The sequence below is a fragment of the Furipterus horrens genome, unplaced genomic scaffold (assembly GCF_987537825.1).
Source record: "Furipterus horrens unplaced genomic scaffold, mFurHor1.1.pri manual_scaffold_16, whole genome shotgun sequence".
Taxonomy (NCBI): Eukaryota; Metazoa; Chordata; class Mammalia; order Chiroptera; family Furipteridae; genus Furipterus; species Furipterus horrens.
This window is the reverse complement of record NW_028327186.1, coordinates 10,065,852-10,090,432: the sequence shown is the minus strand read 5'-3', so window position 1 is coordinate 10,090,432 and position 24,581 is coordinate 10,065,852. Positions and strand designations below refer to the sequence as shown.

The 24,581-nt window shown below is 58.7% G+C and overlaps 1 protein-coding gene across 1 annotated transcript; it reads right to left on the bottom strand.

Moving 5' to 3' along the window:
• Positions 1-470: 470 nt before the first annotated feature.
• ACAN (aggrecan) lies at positions 471-24,528 on the bottom strand. The gene is given in 19 exon segments (XM_090263578.1): positions 471-1,119; positions 1,506-1,688; positions 2,189-2,333; positions 3,159-3,241; positions 3,681-3,839; positions 6,028-6,141; positions 9,185-9,298; positions 10,091-12,557; positions 12,615-13,360; positions 13,861-14,076; positions 14,867-15,160; positions 16,219-16,346; positions 16,845-17,019; positions 17,771-18,127; positions 19,567-19,860; positions 20,206-20,333; positions 20,855-21,029; positions 21,963-22,346; positions 24,459-24,528. Coding segments are annotated over 19 exon segments (6,309 nt in total). The 3' UTR covers positions 471-1,042.
• Positions 24,529-24,581: the final 53 nt, after the last annotated feature.

The window sequence follows — 24,581 nt, the reverse complement described above, 5'->3', positions numbered from 1 at the left end:
ACACTCCGTCAAGCCCACCTGTACCCTTGTAAAAGTAAAGCACACTGGGCGTGACTGTCCTGGGTCCCTGAACAGCCTGGATTCACACCAGTTTTTGATCCAAACACATCTCCCCACGACCACCATTCCTAAGAGTCGCTTTAGTCAACCCTAGGCCACGGTTGCCTTTTACTTAAATTTAAATAATAAAAATAAAAGAAGGAAAAAGAAATAGATCTCTTCCAATGTCTTTATTATTATAATTATCATAATCTTCAATTTTCAAAAATATAAATAGGTACACGGAACGCTGGTGCCTGCACGGTCCCGGGGGGGAGGGGGGAGGGGGGAGGGGGCTCTCCCCTCATGGGAGGAAGAGCCCCCCCACCCAGCCCTGCCGAGGGAGGTGACACCTGCTAGGGTGGCAGACTGGGAGGGAGGGGACCTGAAAGAGGGACCCTTGGAGGGAGCCCAACGCCCATGCGGTGGAAGACTCCTCGATGGTGCTGTCCTGGCCACTCAGCCTGGGCTGCAGGAACGCCCGTCTCTCCCCCAGGCAGCACCCCATTCGGAGGCGGCAGCCCTCGTCCCGTCCCGTACATTCAGCTGTGGCCCCAGTTCTTCACGCCCTGGGCCTCTGCCCCCTCCTCCCTCCCCCCTAGCTCTCCCTGCAGGTCAAAGAACCGACGATTGCACTGTTCTTGGATAAAGTCAGCAAACACAAAATAATCTTCTTTATTTAACTTAACCCCTCCCTGCTCCCCCTGTCCCTGCACTGGTTCCTGGAAAGGCACGACGGGAGAATGAAGAAACGTCTCTACACTCAGTCCACGGGTTACAGTCCGCTGGCTTTGCTTTGGCATTTGGGGGGAAAAAGTCAGATGCATTTTTGGCAATTTGGGGTGGTGGTGGGTGCATACACAATGTGGGATTTACTTTTTTCCTTCTTTAATGGAATTCCGTATATGACAGAAAGCGACAAGAAGAGGACACCATCGGAGTGGGACGTCAGCCTGGAAAGGCTTCTGGGCTCAGCATCCTGGGCGCGTCCTGGGAGCCCCTCTCAGTGGGCCGTGCTGGGGCGGCTCCTCCGGGGCAGTCGGGAGTCGCGCTTCTGTAGTCTGCGCTTGTAGGTGGCGGCTGGAGGGAGGGAGAGGGAATGTCCCTGGTGAGCCGGGCCAGCCTAGCCTCTCCCTGTCTTGCCCTGTGTTGGCCGGCTCCCCTCCCTGCGGAAACTGGGCTAGGGGAGGCTGCCCGGGGTCTTTTTCTGCCTCCTTGTTTTGATTCTTCTTGAAGCAACTTGGGCTAAGTAAGGGGCTCTCTGGGTGGGTGTCGAAAAGGAAAGCGGGCTGCCTGCTTTCTCTCTTCTCCCTGGGGGTGGGCGGGGGCAGTGGCAGGTGACCTTGTCCACAGGTGGTGCTGACGGTATGGGTTCGGGACCCCTAGGTGCTCCAGGGACAGGGAGACGGACACGTGGGTGGGCTGCAGCGCTGTGCGCAGCGCGGGGTGGGAGGGGCGGTGCTCACGGTCTGTGCAGGTGATCCGGGGCTCCTCCCAGTGCCCGCTGGGCAGGCACCGGATGGTGGGCACGTGGCGCTGGACGAAGCCCTCCGTGCATTGGTACCGCACCAGTGAGTTGATCTCATACCGGTCCTTCTTCTGGCCGAACGTCCTGGCATGCTCCACAACGGGGGGGTCTCCGCAGGCCACTGGGGGGCAAACACCCTTCAGAGAGGGGCCTCGAGCTCTCTTGCGATGACCCGTGCCCATGGTGAGGAGCTAGGGTGGCACCCTCTGGCTCTGATGAGATACCCAGACACCCGGCCGTGAGCCCTGGCTGCTGAGCAAGGGGCGTTCTCACACCGTGCTCGGAACATGGAAACCATCCGGGTTCCTCGATGGTTCAGAGCAGCAGGGAGGGGATAAAAGGAGGATCTTAAGGGGATGAGAAAAAGACAAAGGGAGGGAGACAGCCAGGCAGACCGTCTGCGTCTTATTTACAAAAACATCCTGGTTTGGGGGAAAGGGGACTGGCCCTTGCCTGGGGTCTGACTCTGGGAGAGGCCCCCTGGGAAAGCTCCCGTCTGCCTGGTGGCGATGCAGGGACATCAGCAGCCAGGAGACAAGGTGGCTTGCCCTTGTCCCGTCACACAGCAGGAACCTAAAGCCTTGATTCCTCTCGCCTTGGCCCTTCCCAGGCCCGCCTTACCTGTGCCCTTTTTACACGTGAAGGGCAGGTGGTAATTGCAGGGCACATCATTCCACTCGCCCTTCTCGTGCCAGATCATGACCACGCAGTCCTCTCCGCTGGCAAAGAAGTTGTCGGGCTGGTTGGGGCGCCAGTTCTCAAATTGCTGCGTGTGGGGGTGGGGAAGGGGTGAGGAGGGGGCAGGAGCCTCCTGGCTTGGCCTGACCCCCAATTTCCCCCCTTCAAGCCCTGCCTCCCATCTCCTTTCTCTTCTGTCATCAGTGCAAAGGCTGCTGGGAGTCTGGTCCGGGTGGTCCTACCTATGGTCCTTCTCAGCCCCTCTGAAGGACAAGGGGTCACTGTCCCTGCTAATGAGCTGGTGTCACCCCCTGTTCTACAGAGGCCAGCAGGGGATGGGCACACAGGCTGTCTCACTCAGGGCGGACTGGAGTGGCAGGGCCATGGCTGCCAAGCCTACTCTGCCTCCCCAGGCTTCTCCCACTGGCCCCGCTCCAGGAAAGACTCCCCTTTCCTCTAATGCAACCAGTCCCGTTGCCCGTGACCCTGCCCCTGTTCTGCCCTCCCAGGAAGCCTTCCTTGAGGTCCTTCACTGACAGACAGTGTTGCCGACGCGTATTCTCCGTTTGGTTTCTATGTTGCTGTCTGTCTGTCTTGCCCTTGGGTAGATGCAAGTACTCTGCTTGCAAGGAATCCCTCTGACGCTTCCCCTGTCTGTCCTAGTGGTCTGCCTTCACCCATTCCCTGCTGCCCTAATTCCCCCCCTTCCTTCATGGGGTCACCCCCTCAACCGGTCTAGCCCTGGGCTGGTGGCCAGGGGCAGAGAGGAACGAGAGACGCCCTCTGATGCTGAGTGCCTGGCACAGCAGCGGCTCGGGCAGTGTCTGCATGTGGTTTGACTGTGTCTCTCCGGGGGGCCTGTGCCCTCCTCGTGGGGGTCGCCCCTCTGCCTGGAGCCCCTGGCAGAACTCACCAAGGAGTGCCCGTCTGACCAGCGGAAGTCCCCTTCGATGGTCCTGTCGTTCAGGCCGATCCACTGGTAGTTTTGAGCATTGTCTGGAGAGGGGACACCGGTGTCAGGTGCGGCCCTGCACACCCTGGGGGTGTCTGGGAAACATGAGCTCACAGAGGCAGAGGGGAGGGGGGCGGGGCGACGCAGGTGGTCTCTGAGGAGCTTGCCGCCTGCTCCTGAGGTCCTGACAGGGGTGTGGGCACATGCATGCTGGGAGTGCCTTCGGACCCCTCCCCAACCTGGCATGGGCTAGTGACAGCCACAGGGGCTGCCTGACAGGCAGTGTGCCGCCCGGGATGCAGTGGGGCGCATTGGCCCCCAACTTTCCCCTTCTTTTCTCAGGGAACTCCAGCTGCAGAGTCCCCGCCCTCCTGCCCCCACCCCTGCAGCCTCCCTGGGTCTGGGTCCGCTGGCTTGGGGCAGCTGACGCCCTTTTCCCATGCAGCCACGGCCCTCAGGCCCTGGAGACCCCGCCAGACTCACTGTTGACAAACTCCTGCTCCTCGGGGGTGACGATGCTGCTCAGGTGGGACCGCTGCGCCCGACAGCGGCCCTCGGCGTCCACCCAGCTCTCGCGGTCGGGGAAGTGGCGGTAGCAGTGGCCCTGGAACTTGGTCCAGCCCTCCTCGCACAGCTCCTGGTCTGCAACACAGGTCGGGGGCTTGAAGGGGGGCCCAGGGCGGACTGTGGACAGCGGCTCGTTCTCCCCGCCTTCAGTGTTGCGCCTCAAAGGAGGGAGAGGCCCAGGGAGGGCTCCCCTTTCCTCTCCGAGAGCCCGAGTTAAACATTCACCAGCACAACCCTGGACAGAGGGGGTCCCGAGACCCTCTTCCATCTCCCCTGGGCCTCCAAGGGGAAGGGGGGCCCTAGGGCCCTGGGGCTGAATGTGGGCCATGAACCCCTCAGGCTGCAGGGCCGCCTCCTGGGTAGTCTGGCTACCCCAGTAAGGGGGGGAGGGGTGCAGACATGGCAGGCTGGGAAGAGACGGGAAGAGCGGGAAGAGCGGAGAAAGAGGGCGGGAGGTCAGCAGGCTGAGAAGAAAGAGGCGGAGCAGCAGGAGGTCTGAGGACGATGTGGCCAAGGCCTCTTGAGGCCAAGGTCTGGAAGGAAAGGCGGAGAGGCCTCAGCGGTGGCCCAGCCCCCACATCACCCTGGGGCTGGCTGTGGGGTCCATTCTTGGGCCCCGTGGGCGTCTGAGGGCTGAGCTGGGCAGGCAAAGCCAGAGGCTGCAGCTGCTGTGTGAGGGGCAGGGCCGTGCGGGATGGAGGCTCTCGGGGAGAAGGCAGAGGCTTTCCAGCAGCGCTGGGAGAAGCGGGGGGACCGGAGCCAAGGCATGAGGACCCGCGGCTGGTGGGCGCTCAGGACTGGAGCGGGAGGAGAGAGGCAGCCCCGCTTAGCTGGGCATCCAGGCCCAGGGCCCGGCTGGGCGGCTCGGGCACCATCTTTCTGCTCCGTCCAGGTCAGAGCCCTGTGAGCGCCCTGCGTCCATTCCTGCAGGGCACCCCCTCTCCAAGCGTGGCGCCCGACAGCTCTCGTCTGTATGGACCTTCCAGACCCATCTCCCTGATGACAAATAGGTTGGCATCCTGGGGAGGAAATCCTTATAACTCTCTTCCCACCCCAGCCAAAACCCTATGCATCAACTTCTTGGGGACTTGGGGTGATAGTGGAGGATGGGGGCCACAGGGAAGGAGGAGGACTCAGGCCTTTTCTCACAGACGCCTCAGTTCCTCCACCAGTCTGCGACTTGGCAATGCCTCTAAGGAACAAGCCATGCATAACCGCCGCCCCCCGCCAGCTTAGGACCACAGGGAGGCTTCCCGGGGGTCTCAGCTGCTGTCTCAAAGTTTCTGGCATGTCCCACCTGAAGGTTCATTAAAAACAGTTTTAAGCCCCTGCTCACTTCCACTTCTAGGTGGGTCATTGCTACCAGCAACCGTAAGTCTCGCCTCCCCCACTCTGAGGAGGGATCCAGGAGCAGGGGGTTCCTGGTGAGGAAGCTGGGGGCTTGGCCTGGCGCACAGCCCCCCTGGGCAGAGCCTGACCCAGATGCAGAAGCAGAGGGGTTGGCAAGCCCAACAGATGGCACACAGCCCCTGCCCTGTGCCACGCGGCTTTGCTCTCTGGCCAGCCCTCTGCCTTGCACAGGGGGAGAGAGAAAGGAAGTGTGGACCGGAGTGGGATGGACTGACAGCTGTCACGGTGGTGATGAGGAGGAGGTGACATGCAGCTGTCCCTGCTCATGCATGACGAGCATGCTGGTGACGTGGAGGGAGCTCTCAGGCAGACAAACCATGGCTCTCGCCAGAGGAGAAGAGGAAGGCAGGTTGGGCAGTGCGGCCCTGAGGCTCCCAAAGCCATGGAGGGGCCACCAGGGTCTCACAGGCCATTCAGCAGCAGGCACACGTCCTTGCCCGTGTGAGGAAGCTCCATGGCTGTCCTCCAGCGGGAGAACCAATTGCTCCCACCCACAGCTTCCTTTCGGACCAAGGCACGGAGTGCTCTGACCTTGACAGTGGCGTCACAGCAGGCCTGGATGCCCCGGAGAATGTTAGGGTTTTAAAGGCCCCCCCAGAGCCCCACATTCCAAAGTGCAGGCTGGCCCAGCCTACGTGTCTCTCCTGTGGGCAGATCAGCCCACACCCCAGAGGCGGGTGTTCGTGGGGAATGTCAAGAGAAGGAGCGGGAGTGAGTGGGGCGGAGTTCTCACAGTGGCTCTGGAATGGGCCCCGGCCGCCGGGGCCTAGGGCCTGTGGTTAGGAGGGGAGGGTGAGGGAGGAGGAGGGGGTGCAGCGGTTAGTAACATTAGCTGAAGCCGAGACGGCCGTACCGATCTCACACAGGTCCCCTCGGTAGCTGGGAAGGCATAAGCATGTGAAAGAGTCGGTGGCGTCCACGCAGGTGGCTCCATTCAGACAGGGGCTTGAGAGGCACTCATCACTGTCTGCAAGAAACCAAGGGCCACCGTTAGGACGCCCGCCGGCAGCTCCAGCCTCACAAATGCTGCTGCCTCTGTATGGGCGGCGGGCGGCCGGCCCTGCGGCTCTCCGCGGCCCTGGGAGGGGCGGCCGGTTCCTATGAACTGTTGCTGCTGCTGCTGCTGCTGCTGCCGCCGTCCTGCAGCCAAACGTCCAACAGGGCCGTGCCGGGATGTGTGCGGGGCTTGATCGGCAGCCTGAGCGTGGGAGCCCGGCTTCCCAGTGGGTGAGGAGACGCAGCGCTTCTAAAGCCGAATGCCTCTTGGGGTGAATGAGCATTTGGCTCCTCCCAGATGGCGTCTCTAGTGACTATCTTGGGAAGCCATGGGGTCTGAACCGGCACAGGAAGTCAAGTTCTTGGAGCTTGGTGAGAGGCCTTTCTGTTCCTGGCGTCCTCGGTAGCTGGGAACCAAGGGAAGAGGGCAGGGCCGCGCAGCCCGAGAATGAAAAGTGGTCTGCAGAGCACAGCACCGTGAGAAAACGGCGGTAGCAGATATTCACATGGATTCGTGAAAATTCTGAAGTTGCAGACACCGTCCTTGTCTTTAGTACATAAGATTCTAGAGTATCTTGGGAAGATGAAGTCTGCGTTGTTCTCTTGCGGGAGCGACAGAGAGCCAGCCCGGTGTTCCCCCCGCCATCTCCTCCGAGTGGAAGGGCCCAGAATGTGCACAGCTCCAGCGAGTCAATGCTTCTAGAGGGGCTCCATCCTGGCCAGTGGGACCAGGGTTTGAAGCCGGCGAGGTATTTAGTAAGCGGCCACCCACCAACACCAGCCTGGGATGCAGGCAGGTCCCCATCAGCCTCTTCTTCCCAGGCATCCTCTTCCCTTCTATTCTTCTGGTCCGACCTGTTCTTTCTGATCCAGCTTCTTTGCATGACTTGAATTGGGAAGTCATTGGCCTTCACCTCCAATTTTCCTCCACTGGCCAAGGTAAGAACCGGATTTCCCCATCTGGCCCGTCTGCATCTTCCTGAGAAGCTGGAGAACTTTGTATTTGTACTCCAAAGACTCCTGCTGGTTTGTTTCCTGGGCTACTTCCACTGGGGACATGATAAAAGGTGTGAGGCTGCCCTTCCCAGGAGATCGGTGAACGTCCGCAATGAATGGGTTCCACTGACACGCGGCTCAGCCTTGGTATGTGCATCCGTGTTCATACAACCTTCGGAACGTGACGTGTCTAGGGGTGGTCTCTACCAGGACTTAGGTCTTGCCTCTCACAAGAACAGATGACACCTTCAAGTCAGTCCTCTGATTAAAGGCACTTGCTTCTGGATCCTTTTCACCGGTGCCTAGCAGACATCTTCGGGGCCAGAGTTGGGTCTGTGCCATGGGCAGCCTGAGAACTCTCAAGTCCGCAGGCATCTCTCTCTTCCCATGAAGTTCTCAGCGTCCTCTCGGAGTGTACGCCGTGGACAAGAAACGGATAGTTCTGGGCCCCGAACTGTCCCGAGCGAAACCAGAATGCGTGAGGAACAGACTGCAATCCCGCATGCACGTGGGTCCCCAGCAGCAGCAGGAGCAGCAAAAAGTCAGGCTGGTGGGCCGGGCGGAAGCTGGGGGGTGGCTCCCTTGCCTCGGGAAAGCGCCCGCTCTCTTTTGTCCATTAGCGTCATTACGGAAGACGGGAAGCACTGGGCAAGGGGCGATTAAGCAAACGTAGGCGCTAAAGCAGTTGTACAGAGCGGGGGACAGGGGTGGTCCGTAGGGGGAAGAGCCAGACAGCAACCCCGAGGCCTCTGGCCAGCCACAGAGGAGAGGGCGGGAGAGGCAGAGGCCCCAGAGGGGCTAGGCCAGGTGGCTTCTGGGGGTCCCAGTGGCTTATTTGACATCACCCACCCTCAGGTGGCCTAGCATCCAGGGGGCAGCACTGTTTTTTCCTTCTGCGTTTGGCCAGCGCCCCAAATCTGGGAAGGTGGCGGTTTTGTGCAGGGCCCTGGAGTCCCAGATGAGGAGGGAAGGAAGGGCCGCAATTCCGAAGACCGACAAGTTCAGGGGGGCAGACAGCCAGCATCTCCGGAAGTAGGAAGTGGGCCGAGGGTCCCGTGCGGGGCTTTCTTACTGACCACGCTGGCCCTGCATTGCCACCTCCTTCTGTGAAGGGCAGTTGGGATGTGGCTCCTCTTCTGGGACCACGCAAGGGGTTGGGCCGGGCCCTGCTGTGAGCGAGCGCAGAGTGGGGGACCCCCACAAGGTGGTGGCAAGTGGAAGACAAGAAAGGCTTTGGGCAACGGGCAGGCTACGTGATGTAAGAGAGGGAAGAGGGGACCAATATCTCTCTAGAATCTTCCCCGAGCCAGATGCTATGTCTCGCACACACGTTAACCCCCCAACAGCCCTATGGGAATGGCAGGTAGATTCTAATCATCTCGTTTGGGGGGCCACCTCCAATCAGAGGACCCCCTAGGACCCTCACCTGTCCCACAGGCTAACGACCCGCCGAGGCCCGGGGCTGGTGTGTGCTCAGGGGCAGGGCATTGCTGGGTCACTCTGACCTGCAGCCGTGAGTCCTGGAGCTCAGTGACAAGTGCAGGCTAGGCTGTGTCCTCTCCTTCAGGGCACGAAGGGGACCAGACCTTTCCCAGCCCCGAGCACAGAGTGAACTGTCCGGAGAGGTTTGCTGTCCACGAGGCCCGAGGGCCTTTCTGAGCGTCCCTGCCAGGCACTGCCGGGCACGACCGGCTCCCTCCTTCAACATTCCCTGGAAGTCTCCAGTTTTATCTTCAAAAGTCAAGCCTGTGTTGCTTTCTGCTCCGCAAACAGCCCTTGGCTCGACGAAACACCAACTACTTCTCAGGTTAATTACGTAGCTTGACTTTTCTCCTCTTAAACTGCCCTGGGAGGAGGCGGCCTGCTTTTCCCGTGGCTTCTACGCCCACATGTCACGGTGCGCCTCTCCCCTTCCCGGGCGGAGAGGCCTGAGCCTCAGGCGACGTCGGTCACCTCCTCCTGCCTGCAGCTCCTTCTGGGGGTGAAGGGGTCCCCTCCCTCCCCGGCGAAGGGCTTACCTATGTCGCAGTGCGCGCCAGCGTGGCCAGGTGAGCGCAGGCACGTGACGTGTCCCGCAGTCTCCTGGCAGGTCCCAATGCCTCAGGGATGCTCAGCACAGGACCTGGCAGGGGCTGCAACCCCCTGGGAGAGGCTGAGCATTGAGAAGCCAGCCGCCTAAGATGCAGCGCAGCCTCTGAAACCTCGAGGTCGGGGCACAAGGTTCCCCAAGCTGGGGAGGCTGAGTGTGGGCCAGCATGCTTCTGAGGACCCCCTGGACTCCCGGCCTTGGCATATGACTGGGGAAGTCTCAGCTCACAGGGATGTGCAAGGGAGCCCAGGGCACAACGGGGAAGACAACCAGCCCCTGGGGCTGGAGCTGGCATGGAGGAGGTGGGGATGCAGGGCCTAAGGTCAGGACGCGGGCACATGGACAGTTTATCATTCCTTAACCTGGGCTGGCTTGAACCCTGCACAAAGCGAATATTTGGGCATAAATGTCACCAGCAGGCTCATCCTCTCATCTCACGTGCACTCCAGGGGAAGGGTGCAGGCGTGTAATTCCTAGCACCATGTAAACAGTCATCCTTCTCTCTCCCTGAGCCACGTACCCATAACAGTTCACACACGAATGTCCCCGTGACGTAACATCACTCTAATGGCAACAATCACTCATCTTTATGAGTGTGTACTGCGCGCAGACGATGATGCTAAGTGATTGTTTATATATGCTTATATGCTGCTTCATCTTCCCTGGGAATATTTCCGTTTTACGGACGAGGATCAGAGAGGGTAAGAAACTTGCCTGAGGCTGCACAGCTAACCTATGGGGGAGCAGGGCTCAGAACCTTAAATCTATACCGCCTCCTACTGTGTTACCATCTCAATTACCCAAAAACATTACAGGTAAAAAAGGCCAACAATACCTGTAGTGGTTGCCCCCAATTCTCCTGTCCCTTCCGGAGAAGTTGGGATGGAAGCGTCCGTAGGGAAGATGGCTGTTTCGGCCATTTGGGTCTCTTCTCCTGAGTGCAAGGGGCTTGAGGACTCAATTTCTAGATGTGTCTCTGCAGGGCGCTGGGTCTGCTGGGTCCATTCCAGTTCTGGCATGCTGGTGCTGATGACAACATCCAGCCCTGAGGTGTGACTGGACAGGTCTCCGCTGACTCCAGTCCTGTCCCCAGAAGCGGTGTGTGTGGCTGAAGGCCAGCCCCAGGTCTCTGTGCCCACGCCATAGGTGCTGATCGACTCTCCACTCACTCCCGAAGGGGTCAAACCCTCCGTGGGTCCTTCTGGAAAGGCCGAGGTGCTGCCGCTCATGCCCAGGCCTGAGGCTCCCCCCAGATCAGCTTCGTGGAAGGCAGAGGTGGTTTCACTCAGATCAGGGGACCCCAAAGCGCCTCCGCTGGCCTCGGGAGCAGCAGACACCCCCACACCAGCCTCCAGATAGGGAGATGTTTCGCTGCTGGATTCTGATGACACTTCTACCCCAGACCCGGGGAACCCCAGTGTAGTTCCACTGATGTCGCCCAATGCGGGGGCTTCTCCACTGGACTCAAAAATCTGGGGTGTGTGTGTCAAAGGGGGTCTCTGGCCGAGTTCCTGGGAAACAGTTGGTTCAGTTACACCCTCCACCAATTCAGAAGTGATCAAAGTAACTTCTGGAAGTCCTGAGGCCTCCCCACTGGTGCTCGTGGCTGCTGAAGACTCTGTACTTCCATCACTGGTGCCAGAAAAGTCCCCACTAAAATATGGGGTACTTGATGGCTCGCCACTGGGCTCTGCCAGCCCCGACTGCAGCCCACTGAGGTCCGACAGTCCTAGGTGGTCTCCAGACAGGTCTGGTGCTCCCGAGTGGGCCCCGCTAAGTTCACTGAGCTCCAAAACGCCCGAAGGCCCTTCTCCCGCTTCTTGGGCTGTTGGAGCCTGGGTTACAGATTCCACCAAAGTTCTGTCTACCAGAGAGACAGTGGGGAAACCCGATGCCAGTCCACTGCCATCGTAGGCTCCTGAGGGCAGGCTGCTCCCAGTCTCTGCTCCAGAGGCTTCTCCACTGACCTCGGCTACTCCACTTGGTAGGCCACTGAATTCTGGAGGCGCGGGGGTGAACCCGCTGGCGTCAGTGGCTCCGGAAGACTGTCCACTGACATCCAGAATCCCGGATGTGCTCGAGAGATCGGTCTCCCCAGCAGGGAGGCCGCTGAGTTCCACGGACCCTAAACCTTCTTCTTCTTTAAACGTAGTTGGGGTCACTTCCACCAAGGTGGTGTCCACAAAGGTAATGCCAGAAGACTCACCACTGCCGCTTGTGGTACTAGACATCAGGTCAGGAATTCCGGACGTGGTCCCGCTGAACCCTGGGAAGCCCGATGGCTGCCCACTGAGATCGGGGACCCCGGACGTTTTTCCACTCGGGTCGGTGATGCCAAATGGTGGAAGACTGCCAGAAAGATCTCCCGAAGCTTCTCCACTGACATCTGGTTGTCCGGAGGACAGTCCACTGAGCTCGGTCACTCCAGATGTTTCCCCTGGGAACCCTGATGGCTGCCCGCTGACCTCAAAAAGCCCAGATGTTCCCCCACTGATGTCAGGAAATCCTGATGGCTGTCCATGGACACCGAATAGCCCAGATGTTTCCCCGCTGATTTCAGGAGATCCAGATGCCTGGCCACTGAGTTCAGCTCCAGAAGGGAGTCCACTAGCTCCCCCTCCACTAATGCCCAGCTCGCTGAAGGGCAGCCCAGAGGTTTCTCCAGCCCCACTAATGCCAATGGCTCCCCTCCCTTCCAGTTCACTCACAGTGGTGGCTGTCACCACTTCCAGCAACGTCGTGTCCACCAGGGAGACAGTAGGGAACCCGGAGGGAAGCCCACTGAAGTCAGGCAGGCCAGAGGACGGGCCACTTCCAAGCTCCCCCCCGGAATACTCCCCACTAAATCCAGAGGGAAGGCCACTTGCTTCCGGAGCTTGCCCACGTCCTAGCTTTCCGGAGGGTGTTCTGCCAACGTCCACAGCTCCAGAAGCTGACCCAATCAAGTCTTTTCCAGAAGGCAACCCACTGAGGTCCTCAGCTCCAGAGGCAGAGGTCGGGAGACCCTCTCTTCCAGAAGGAAATCCACTGAGGTCATCCCCTACTCCAGAAGCAGAGGTCTCTAGACCTTCTCTTCCAGATGGAAGTCCACTCACGTCCTCTATTCCAGAGGCAGAGGTCTCCAGATGACCTCCTCCTCCAGAGGGAAGTCCACTCACATCCCCTACTCCAGAGGCAGAGGTCTCTAGACCTTCTCTTCCAGATGGAAGTCCACTCACGTCCTCTACTCCAGAGGCAGAGGTCTCTAGATCTTCTCTTCCAGATGGAAGTCCACTCACGTCCTCTATTCCAGAGGCAGAGGTCTCCAGATGACCTCTAGGAGGAAGTCCACTGAGGTCCTCTACTCCTGAAGCAGAAACTTCTGGACCTTCTCCAGGAGGAAGCCCACTGAGGTCCTCTACTCCAGAAGCAGAAACTTCTGGAACTTCTCCAGGAGGAAGCCCACTGAGGTCCTCTATTCCAGAAGCAGAGACTTCTGGACCCTCTGCAGAAGGAAGTCCACTGAGGTCTTCTACTCCAGAAGCAGAGCCTTCTAGACCCTCACCACCGGAGGGCAGCTGACCAACCTGAGACGTGTTGGACCATGTGATTCCATCTTCGTCCCCCGAGGCCAGTCCACTTCCCACAGGCAGGCCTGAGCCAACTGTAGAGGGGGCACCGCTGGGGTCAAGACCCTCTGAGGGCAGCCCACTTGCGCTCCCCACCGAGGGCTGCCCACTGGAGTCCAGGTGTCCTGAAGCTTCTCCACTGCCTGTGAAGTCACCACTGACCTCGGGGACCCCGGATGCCTCCCCCGAGCCTGGCAGCTCCATCCCACTGGGCACTGGGGGTGAAGGGGTGGATGGCTCCTCGGATGGGAATGTTGTTTCAGAGGGAAATGGCATCTCCGAGGCAGATGGCATCTCCGAGGCGAATGGCGTCTCCGAGGGGAATGGCATCTCTGAGGGGAATGGCGTCTCCGAGGCGGATGGCATCTCCGAGGCGGATGGCGTCTTCGTCTCTGAGAGGGATGGCTCCTCTGAGGCGAAGGGCACTTCTGTAGCTGAAGGGCCTCCTGTGCTCCCCTCTGTTGCTGTGCTAGTGGGAGGCCAAGTAGGAGGGACCCCTGGAGGAAAGGAGGAAGGAAGGTGAGGTGTGGGTTCAGTCACGGTGCCGCATTTCAAGCTCATGCGGAGAAGCTGAATTCCATTCCCTTCACAGTAAACTGTTTTTCTCAGGAGCTCAGACATTTTCTAATGGAGCCTTGTACAGTATCTCTGGAAAGAAAGGAGAAGGGAAGGGAGGGAGGGGACAGGGAGGCTACCAAGAAACTCCCCACCACACTCAGGATGGGGCGCCACCCACGGATCCACTGGACGTGGGGCCCTGGCTGTCACTGAGGGCAAGAAGGTCACCCTTCAAGTTCTTCCACATCATCTCCTCAGTTATCTAAACCCCTGGCTCCCAAAGCGTGGTCCCCGGGTCAGCAGCACCCAACGGCGGCATACAAAGGCACATTCTCAGACCCCACTCCAAGCTCCCCACTGCGAACCAGACTCTGGGGCGATGCGTGTGAGCATCCTCCATCTAACGCCAGCCCCCCGAGGCAGGGAAGGCCACACAGACCTGGCAGCGGGAGCACGCCCGTGGTGCCGCGGTCTGGTTCCCATTGCGTCTGGTGTTCTGGCTCCATGGTGACATCTGGGAGTGCGGTTGTCTCCTCCCCCCGGGGGACAGCGGCCACGCCGGGTCCCACTTGCGTAGTGATCCAGCCCTCCACGTCCAAGTAGGGTGTGGGTGTGCCATGCCCCCCTTCTCCTGGAGAGGGTGCAGCTGAGACTCCTGCAGGGGATGTGGGTGCTGAGGGTTCCTTCTTCCCAGTGACCCATCCATCCCAGCTGGCCCTTCTTGAGGGCAACCAGGGGACACTGAGGTGAGCCAGGCCTGTGCCAGAGCCTCACTGGGCCTCGACCCCACCCCCCACTCCACCCTGCAGTCCAGTGAGATCCCTTCTGACCTCCCCAATTAATAAGAGCCGCTGGCATCCACTACACTATCAATATGCACACAGCATACGCTTTCTCTCAGGGCGGTCTAGGGCGTCTCTCCTGCAGAATTTATTATATTATTATACATGCCAAACAGGGTTTAAAGGTGTCATATATACAGAAGCATTTTATTGCGTAACAGCCTCATGAGATAGATGTTATTATCTCATTCACAGAGGAGGAGCCTGAGGCACGGAATTCGGGGACTTGCCCAGAGTCAGTGGCTTACAAGTGGCAGGTCTTTGAACTTGACTACTAACTATATCATGACTTCATAGATGCAGCAGGGGAACTGAGAGGTTAAGGGACTGGCTCAGGGTCACACAGCTGCTACGAAACGTGGAGTCGTCATTAAAGTTCACGTCTGCCTGGTTTTAGAGCCCAGGGTCTTCCTCACTGCTCTCTCCTTGTCTCCGGGACACGGCCGGCGGATGCGTTTGCCTTGGCGTCAAAGCCGAAGGCTGTGCTAGCTCCAGAGGGACTGATCTTTTCCTGGTTCTGACGGACGGGGAGAGGGGGGTCAGCCCCAGGGGGTCCCCCACAGGGGCAGAAGCGGGGGCTGGAGGAGAGGGGAGGTCACATACCTCGGAAGCAGAAGGCGTGGTGCCGAGACAGTGGGTCCAGGAGGCCTGTCTGGTTGGGGTGGAGGTAGACGGTCCTCACGCCCGGCTTGTCCCCGCCGCAGGCCGGCCGGGGCGTGACTATGGGGTAGCGGAGGCTGCCGTCGGCCAGCCAGCCGGCATAGCACTTGTCCAGACCGAGGCTCCAGGCGGCGTAGAGCTGGCCGGTGGAGGCCAGAGAGGCGTTGTGGGCTTCACAGAACTCCCGGGCCTCCTGGAAGGTGAACTGCTCCGGGCGGGTGACGAAGAACACCTCCCCTGGGGGACAGAGGCAGGCAGCGGGCATAACCCTTCATGTCCGCAGCCGGGGCTCCCTCTGCCCACTCTCCCCAGCAGGGTGGGACACCTGCCAGTGGCAGGCACAGGTTAAAGACCCCGCTCCGCCCAAACGTGCCCCCTGTGACCACTCCCCCTTAGATCCCCAGGGACGCTGAGAGATACAGTGACCAACTGGGACGTCCCAGGAGCTGGGACTTTAAGTGCTAAAACCAGCAAAGCTGCAGCCAAACTGAGAAGGGCTGGTCACTTACATTCCCTCCTTGCCCCTTTCTGAATTCTCCAGCGGCACCCAGGCCCACCCTCCCCTGCTAAGCTAGGACCCCCCGGGGCACCCTCACAGCCCCCGTGGTCCCTCCACCACAGCACTAATCCATGAGGACTGAACACCATGGGCCTATGCCCACCGCACCCGTGACCTCATCATGGGCAGTAGTCGGGGCCGGTAACCACCGTTGGGGGCTGGGTCCCTGCGCCCAGAACGGTCCCTGGCGCGCCTGTCTGATTTGGGGAAAGGGAGCTCACATTTACTAAATACTGACTTGTGCGCCAGGCACTTCTCACATATATCCCACTGAATCCTCAAAAATGCCTCCGGCCAGAGCATCAGTCAGCCCTGTTTTACAGATGAGAAAACTTAGGCCTCACACAGTTAAATTGCTTACTCAGGCCCTGACATGAGGGAGGGGTGATGCTGGAGTCTTCCCAGTGGAACAGTGATTTGGTGATTTTAATTGAAATTAAAATAGATGGCACAAAACGGAGGTCAAGGGTCTATGGTTAAAAAGCATGGGCAATGTTTGGGTCAGAGGTTTCTCTGTCTGTCTGTCTGTCTTCACTGAAGGACTTCTCAGAGCATTTGATTTGGTCATGGGCATCGGGATTCTCCACCAGGTGGATGGCAGATATTAAAAAAATGGGTTTATTCATTCACAGACAAGTGTGGGAGTAGGCCGAGGGTGGACCTCCCTCTCCTCTCTGCGTTTCCCTGATGGCCCCCCGCCCGTCTGAGGCCCAGAATGTGAGGACAGGGCCCGTACCTTCGAGCTTGTCCACATAGCAGTAGACGTCATAGGTTTCCGATGGCGGGCGCACACCATACGTCCTGACCCCCGGGCTGCTGTCCTTGTCGCCCACACATGGGGTCCTTGGGCTCACAATGGGGTATCTGCCAAGGAGGGTGGAAGGGGTAGGTGAGGGCCTGTTCGGGGAGCAGGAAAGCAGGGTAAGGCTGATAGGCCACTTGTGGAGTCAGGCAGGGAGGGTCTGAGGTTATGCAGGGGGATGGATTGAAACCAGGAAGAAGTCCCTTGTCCTGGGCGCCTCTAGGGGGGTTCCTGGCTTCAGAAGAGAGCCCACTGCATGGAAAAGCACTGGGTCAAGCTGGAAGGGACTGGGGGGCTTGAGGATGGGGTCTCCCTCTCTATGTCTCCTGGAGGAGATGACCTAGGACTTAATGTCACTTGGGGCCCTTGTTACCCTCTCTGAATAGGCTTCAGTTCTGGGGGAGAAACAAAGGGAGCAGATGTGGGGTTGCTGATTGATTACTGAACCTGCAGGGCGGCAGGTGTGCACCGTGTCCTGGGCGCAGGGCCAGGCTGGGGCTGCCCTCGCCTGGCCTGCAGGCCGGGTCTGGGCTGGGAGGGGAGCCCGGCTGGCCCTTCACCTGACAGTCTGGTCCTGCAGCCAGCCGGCGTCACACTGCTCATAGCCGGCGTCGTAGGCGGCCTGGAGCTGCTCCGGGGAGGCGATCACCGCCCCTGCGCGCAGGCAGGCCTGCCGGGCCTCCTCGAAGGTCAGTGAGTAGCGGGCAGAGCCAGGGCGGTAGTGGAAGACGACACCTGGGTGGGGAGCAGAGGGCAAGAAAGAGAGGCAGAGCGGGCTCAGGGCGCGGACCGGGTGCCACAGGGCTGGTGCCCACGGGGCCCGGTGCTCACGCTGCTGCGGGTGTGGAGGGCGCCTGGCTCTCCTTGAGGAACGCCCTCCTTCCCTCCCCTTCCGTTCCTCCTTCTGATCCTGTACCCAGGCCATGTGGACATTGAAATTTGAATTTTATACCATTTTCATTATGTGTCAAAATATTCTTCTTCTTAGGACTCCCTGCCCCCCAACTATTTAATAAGGTCGTATGATTTTTAGGTTACAAGCTGTATTTAAATAGGTGGCAAGCTCAATGTGGCCTGCAGGCTGGCGTTCGCAGACCCTTGTCACAGAGGGCCAGGGCCAAGACAGACCCCTGGGTCACCCAGGGTGGCAGTTTCAGTGTTTCTGTTCTGTGGAGGTGCCTGATGGGGCGAGATGTTCCTGGACAGAAGAACCCTGGTTTTCTGCTCCACTTCCTGGGTCCCATGGGCACCTTTACCTGCCCAACAGATACACTGGTTCCCGCCTATGACTTCATCTGAAGGAAGCGCTTTGTGGCAAAAGAGCATTGCGCATCGCTGACCTGGCCAGTCCCCTTTGTCTCACAGGTAAGAGTGGATTCTGAGAGGACAGAGGCTGGGCCCTGGTCCCAGGTTAAGCTGGAGGTGTGGATGCCCAGGCCAAGACCTTCCCACCTGCTCCCTGCAGCCCCGAGGAGTGAGCACTTACCCCCTGGCAATCGTGGCTGCCCGGGGACCTCGGCTTCACCTGGGGCCGCGGTCACCTGCACGACAAGGTCCTCACTGGTGAAGGAGCCCGGGCCAGGCCTGGACTCTGCGGGAAAGGCCCAGGGCCTGGTGGCCTCTGCGTCAGGGGCCAACGTGAAGGGCCGCTCAGGCCCCAGGGCAGTGGGAGAGCTGCCGAAGATGGGCTTCACGGTGAGGATCACGTTGCCCCGGGCTTCTCCCTCAGTGGCGTTCCGGGGCAAGGGCAGCTCCACGTCAGGCCAGGTCACCGTCTGGACGGTGATGTCCTCTTCACCACCCACCCCGAAGAAGTTCTCTGGGATGTCCATGAAGTCTTCACCTGGGCAGGGACAAAGACAAGCCTGAGTTAGCAACTCAGCGTGGGCGGACTGCGGGGAGGTGAGCATCGGCCCCGCCTCCTTCACTGCCATGGAAGGAAAGCACCCACTACGCGCCTGGCACCTCATCCGTGGGACTGTCCATCATAGGACGGCCCCTAGTTTCCAGACGGCGAAAGAATGCAGAGTGATCATAGCACAAGATATTGACCCATCAGCTCACTGCTTATAAAGATAGGGCAGCTCCAACGCCTCTTCCTGACCAGTGCCCGCTGCCTCCTTCCCTAGCTTCTGAGCGCCGTGTGGAGCAGCCAACGGGATAATGTAAATCTTTCATAAAGGGAAATGGGAAGATCTCGCTGAAGATGAAGGAGCATGTGACATTGATGAAACACGAGAGAACCGCTCACGGGAATCTGCGGGTCTGGCGGAAACCAGCCAGCTGATCATCAATAAAGAGAAAATCCGCAAGGGTGCGATTTGGGAGGAAATCCTAATTATTTCTGCAAAAACCACCCTTTTCACATAAGATCAGGCTGTGAGAGGTAACAGGAAATGAACTACGTCACTCTGTGGTCACCGATTTTAACATAAAATTGATGCCACTCTGTATTACTTTTTCTTTTTCTTTTTTCTTTTAAAGATTGCACTTATTACTTTTTTTAGAGAGAGGAAAAGGGAGGGAGAAAGAGAGGGGGAGAAACATCAAAGTGTGGTTGCCTCCTGCGCACCCCCAACTGGGGACCTGACCTGCAACCCAGACATGTACCCTGTCCGGGAATCGAACCAGCAACCCTTTGGTTCGCAGGCCAGTGCTCAATCCACTGAGCCACACCAGTCAGGCCAAGGCTCATTCATTCTTTTGTCCCTCCAAGAATTAGCATTTAATTGTAATTATTACCTAGACTGTGTAAAATATAAGATAAAACACTTTTAGCCTAAATTTTCAACATAAATCCCTTGCCAAAACTTTCCCCTGTTTCTTTCAGTAACACGTTGGCCCTCCTTTTAAGTAAGTCCCATTTCAGGGGCAGGTAACAGTGCCTCCTGTGGGGACATGGTTTCAGGTCCGGCCTCCCCATCTCCCCATTAGACGGATGAGAAAACTGAGGCTTAGGGCCGTGGCTTTAACCCAGCTGCGCCGTAGCAGGTGGCAGAGCTGAGACTCAAACCTGAGGAAACACAGTCTCTAAAGCTCACGCTTTTAACCTGTTCAGGGCTGATGAGACAGGGCCGGATACCCTGTAGCCTGCAGCCACTCTACGTCAGTTCTTAGGAACCAGTGGAAATGGGGGTTGCTAAAACATGGGGTTCAGGTATCCAGCAGCCCCTTGAAATGGTAAAAAGCAGTCCCCCCTTCTCAGACCGCTTCCTCTGGCCTCCAATTTTGCTGGCATGACCCCTCCCGCCAATATCCCGCAGCCTCCAACCCCAGCCACACCTGTGTAGCAGATGGCGTCGTAGCGGGATGAGGGGTCGGGGTAGCCCGTCTGGTTGGCATGCAGGTAGACGGTCCTCACGCCCAGGAGGTTGCCCCCGCAGTTGGGCCGGGCCTTGGAGATGGGGTAGCGCACACTGCGGTCGGCCAGCCAGCCAGCGCTGCACACGTCCATGCCGCCCTGCCAGGCCAGGTACAGCTGGCCCGTGGTGGCCAGCCGGGCGCCCAGCCGCCGGCACTCGTTGGCAGCCTCCTGGAAGGTGAACTTCTCTGGGGATGTGGAATAGAAGACCTCCCCTGGCAGGGACAGAGCAGGCAGCGTGAGGCTCTCCCTGCGGCCCTCTGCCCCGTGCCCCCAGGAAGGTCCACATGGTGCCTCCGGGTCCTGAGTGCATCCTAACCTGGGACACTGATGGTGGGACAGAGCAGAGGGGGTCCCCGGGGAGCGCTCAGTGGTGGCACCAGTTTGCTGGAGCCTGGGGCCACGGAGGCCTCACGCTTTCCGCCCCCTCCTCTCTTCCCTACCCCCTGGGCACGGCAGAGGGGATGCCCTGCGTTAGTGCCCTGTCCCAGGCCCCGAGTGTCCCTAGGGTGAAGGGTCACAGCAAGTGGGCTGCTGGGAAGGGGGCAGGGTGGCCTCACCCTCCATCTCCTCCGCAAAGCAGTACACGTCATAGGTCTCGTTGGTGTCGCGGATGCCGTAGGTCCTCACGCCTGGAAACTCATCCTTGTCCCCATAGCAGCCTTCCCGGGGCACGTGGATGGGGTACCTGCAGGGAACCCACAGTGAGGCGTTTCGCCAGGGCACAGAGGGGGCCCGGGCCCTCGTGTCCTTCTCCCTTGTGGGAGGAAGCGGTGACTTTCTCTGTGTCTGCCCTGGATGTGCGCACTGTCTGTTTTTACAGGGTTTTCAGCAGCTTGACTGCAGTATGTGTCTGCAAAGCGGTGGGTGATTAAAGGCAGCCCCTTTACTGAATATTTATTGGCACCAAACTTGTTCTTTCAGGGGACTGCAAGCCTTTTCTGTAGAAGGCCAGAGAGTACCTAGTTTAGGTTTTAAAAGAATAACAACGTGGACGTCATTTGCATGGAGAATGTGCCTGTCGGGCAAAGCTGCTGGCAGCCGCCCCCTGCACGGCAGGACATCAGGTGCCTGATGTAGGGTTGGCTGAGGCATCTCTCCAGCCACAACCTGGGCCGGCCACCTAGGTTGTCACGCCGGCAGCAGCCCCGTGCGGGGGGACGCTCTGGCCCATCGGCCACCCCAGCCCGCGGGCGGCCGGGGGCTCACCTGACAGTCTGGTCGGCCAGCCAGCCAGCGTCACACTGGTGGAAGCCGTCCTCGTAGGCAGCCTGCAGCTGCTCAGGTGTGGCGATGATGGCACTGTTCTGCAGACAGGCCCGCTGAGCCCTGTCGAAGTCCAGGGTGTAGCGCGTGGAGATGGCTCTGTAATGGAACACAACGCCTGCGGGACAGGCGCGGGCCGGAGAGCAGGTCAGGCACAGGCTCGCGTCCCTGCGGCCCTCACAGAGTGACTGTCCGGTCATCCGTGCAGCCCTCCAGCTGACACGTGAATCCCCTTTCCACGTTCGCCGGTGGTCTTTCTGCCTTGGCTGGAACACCTCCGGTAATGGGGTACTCACTACCTCATGAGGTTTCTCTTTTGAACACCTATGATAATTCTGATAACCAGGAGTTCTTTAAATTGAACTAAAAGCTGCCACCTTATAATTTTTTTCTACTCACCCCAGGACCCCGCATTTGCTTTGGGGAAAGACACTGAGAGCCCAGGCACCCTCAGTCCAGGGGCGTCCTGCTGGGAACTGTGTGTATGGCACCCCTGGGATGGACCGAGGAGCCTCCTAACGGAAGAATCTGGCACTGACCTAAGTTCTGAAGCCAACCAAGGGCACAACCATTTTCCTTGCATCATGGCACGAGAGAAAGGGCACCAGGCCGTTTTCACCCCTTTCTTTGGCTTCCAGAACTGAGAATGGGGGTCTAGGTGGGAGAGGGAAAAGACACCCACAGTTGAAGAGCCAGGAGGCTGCCCTGGCTCACTTCCGGGGACACTTCAGGCAATTCAGGCAACCTCGGAATGCTTGTCCGTACAGCGGGGATGATCACAAGGCCCATGCAATCACAGGATTGCGGCAAAGCAGCAACAGTGATTTCCATGTGACCGTGGCCAGGAGATATTTAATCCCCTCCCAGTCCAGAAAGAATGGTATGTCCAGTTCTCTGTCACAACGCAAGTGGAGTAAGTGGACAGAGGTGCAGATGGGCGAGGGGAGGAGCTGGGACTTGACAGGCAGCCAGTCTGGGCCCACCCAGGGAAGATTCTATGTGGTTCTTTCCACAGGTGAACCAGGATCCCTAGCAGGGAGGGGGTCCTCACCTTTCACCACGACCTCTAGGGTGGCCTCGCTGTCCTCAATGCCGTGCATGACCTCGCAGCGGTAGACCCCAGAGTCATTGGAGCGCAGGTTCTGGATTTCCAAGGTGGCGTCGCTGGGGATGGCCGGGTAGTTGGGCAGCGAGACCTTGTCCTGGTAGGCGCTGTTGACCCGCACCTGTCCATCAGTGGCCACCAGCAGCACCACCTCCTTCTCCTTGGAAACGCGGCTCCACTTGATTCTCGGGGTGAGGGGGGCGGTGGAGGGGGCGGTGGTCACGGGGTGCATGGGGTCGATGAAATAGCAGGGGATGGTGAGGGAGGTCCCCAGGAGGACCCGCAGTGGGGACGGTTCGGGGATGCTGACACTCAGCGAGTTGTCAGGGTCTGTGGGGGAGACAGACTTGTTAGTGCCCAGAGAGGACCTCCCAGCCTCCCGGGCAGAACCCCATGAGCCCATGCATCTGTGCCGGGGACACGCCTGTACCATATGGAATTCCCAGGAATCCCTGTGACGCCCTTTCCAGAGCAGCATTTCCTTCCTCAAGACCGCTGGTGTCTGCACGGCCAGAGGGTAGCTAGGCAGCCAGAAGAGGGTCGCTATTTCTCAAACTAAGGTGCCCTAGAGCATGCCGAGCCATCAGATAATCAGGACGCATCTTCCTGGAGTGACAGCTTGACTCAAAGACTTGGGGAATAATTATTTGGGGGGGTAGAAAGATTATTAGGGCGAAGAAAAAAAATCCATAAAACTTATAACATCAAGAAACAAAACTTCAGAGGCAGGCCCCTTGGAATGAGGTCTGCCTTGGGCTTCATTCTACTTTGCTGGAGGACAAGTTATTCTCTTCTGCTGCTGGGGAGTCGGGGGCCTTGTTGAAGAAGCACCAGGGAAGATCAGACATTTACGTCTGCAAAGACTCAGACGGGATGGGGGTGCGATATGACTGAACTCTAAAAAATCATAGAGAGGACTCACGGGGAAGACACAGGGGTTTACCAAATGCTGTTGGAAGTAAAGGTCTCCCTGGAAGGGGAAAGAAACAGCTTTTGCAAAAACGGCCCCTTGCATGCTAGTCCTATTCCTAGGAGACACTCCGTGCAGGAGAGGTTGCAGGTTGAATACAGAAATGTTTCAGATACTTGTGGGTGGTGGGTACATAACAGGGCAAGGAAAGGGGAGCCAGGAATGTCTGGGGTCCAGCCCTCACCTTTTGATGTCCCAGGGAGCCACCACCAGGCCCTTCCACAAAAATCTCCCTTGGAACGCTCCGCGGCAGAGCATGGGGTGTACAGGCGGTGGCTCCCTGGGAAGAGCAGGTCAGAGCAGACCCCAGCTCCATAGTTGTTAAAGCTCTCAACCAGCCTTTGGGGGTCGGCTGCCCGGTGGGGGTGACCCACCATAGGCCACAGCCAGAGGCGGGGAATTGTGGGTCCCGGAGCGAGAGGAGAAAGGGAGACCCTCCGATACCCTATGTCTAAATATTGAAAAGTTATAAGTCAAGCTAACAGATTGTTACATGAAAGACGTCCTAGCTCCCTCTTTGACAAGGACACCTTTCAAAGATGAAGAGTCAGATGCAAATGTAGAATTCTTGGATCCCTTAGAGTTTGATGTTGGCGTGTGGGGTCCAGGTGGGAGGAGGGGAGCCGGGGCCCTTCTTTTCCCACCACTGTTCTGCACTGAGAGGGGACAGTGTTGATCCTGGCCTCATGCCCCATTTCTGTCCCCACCCCACACAAACAGCCACCTCTTAACCTCTCCCTCGGACATAGGTGTGTGATCCCCTCCATGGTGGGGGGACCAAGAGGAGAGACCTGGGTGGGCCTGGAAGCGGCTTGGGTCCACTTGAGCAGGGGATTCTGGGAGTCCTGGGGACCCAGAGCGTGGTCTAAGGAGGCAGCATCTATCGGGATGGGCATGAGCAGGGGCCTCCCTGGCTGGGTCTAAGCAAGATACATCTCACGTTGGGGCGAGCCCGTCCTGGGGTGAGCACAGAGTTTGTTCATGTGGCTCAGGGCTTGATGATCAGAACCCTACGTGGTCCCTGCCACATGCAAGAGACCGTGGGGACATCCCAAGGATGGTTTGCCAAGAGAGACAAAGACCTGTGAGATTAGCTGGGGCTTCTTTCCAACTGTTTCTCGGGCAATTTCCTCTGATGCTCCAGCTGATCCTTCCCTGGCAGCTTTTTGTCTTTGGGCTTCTCTACGGCCTGCCTGAACCCTAGGCTCAGCGTGCAGCCGCTTTAGGTGAGACCTGAGGAGGGGATGCTGGGAAGGTGGGCACCTGGATGCAGGCGTGTGTGCTCCCCGCACATAGGTGCTCCACCCCTGCGGCTAGGCTCGCCTTTGACAAAAAAGGGGAAGGGCCAGGAAAAGGCCCGGGAAGGGATGACTGCATCCTGGGGACCAGCAGCACCGGGTTGAGTACCCAGGATGCAGAATCCAGCCCTAGGTGCCTGCTGGATTAATTCCCCTGTGTGGGAACGTCCTCACCTGAAATTTCTATGGAGATGGTTGCAGCGATGACCCTCAGAGTCACAAACACCAAGAGTAAAGTGGTCATAGTTCACCTGAAAGAGGGGAGGCAGAAGTGTTATTTGGGGGTTCCCATGCAGT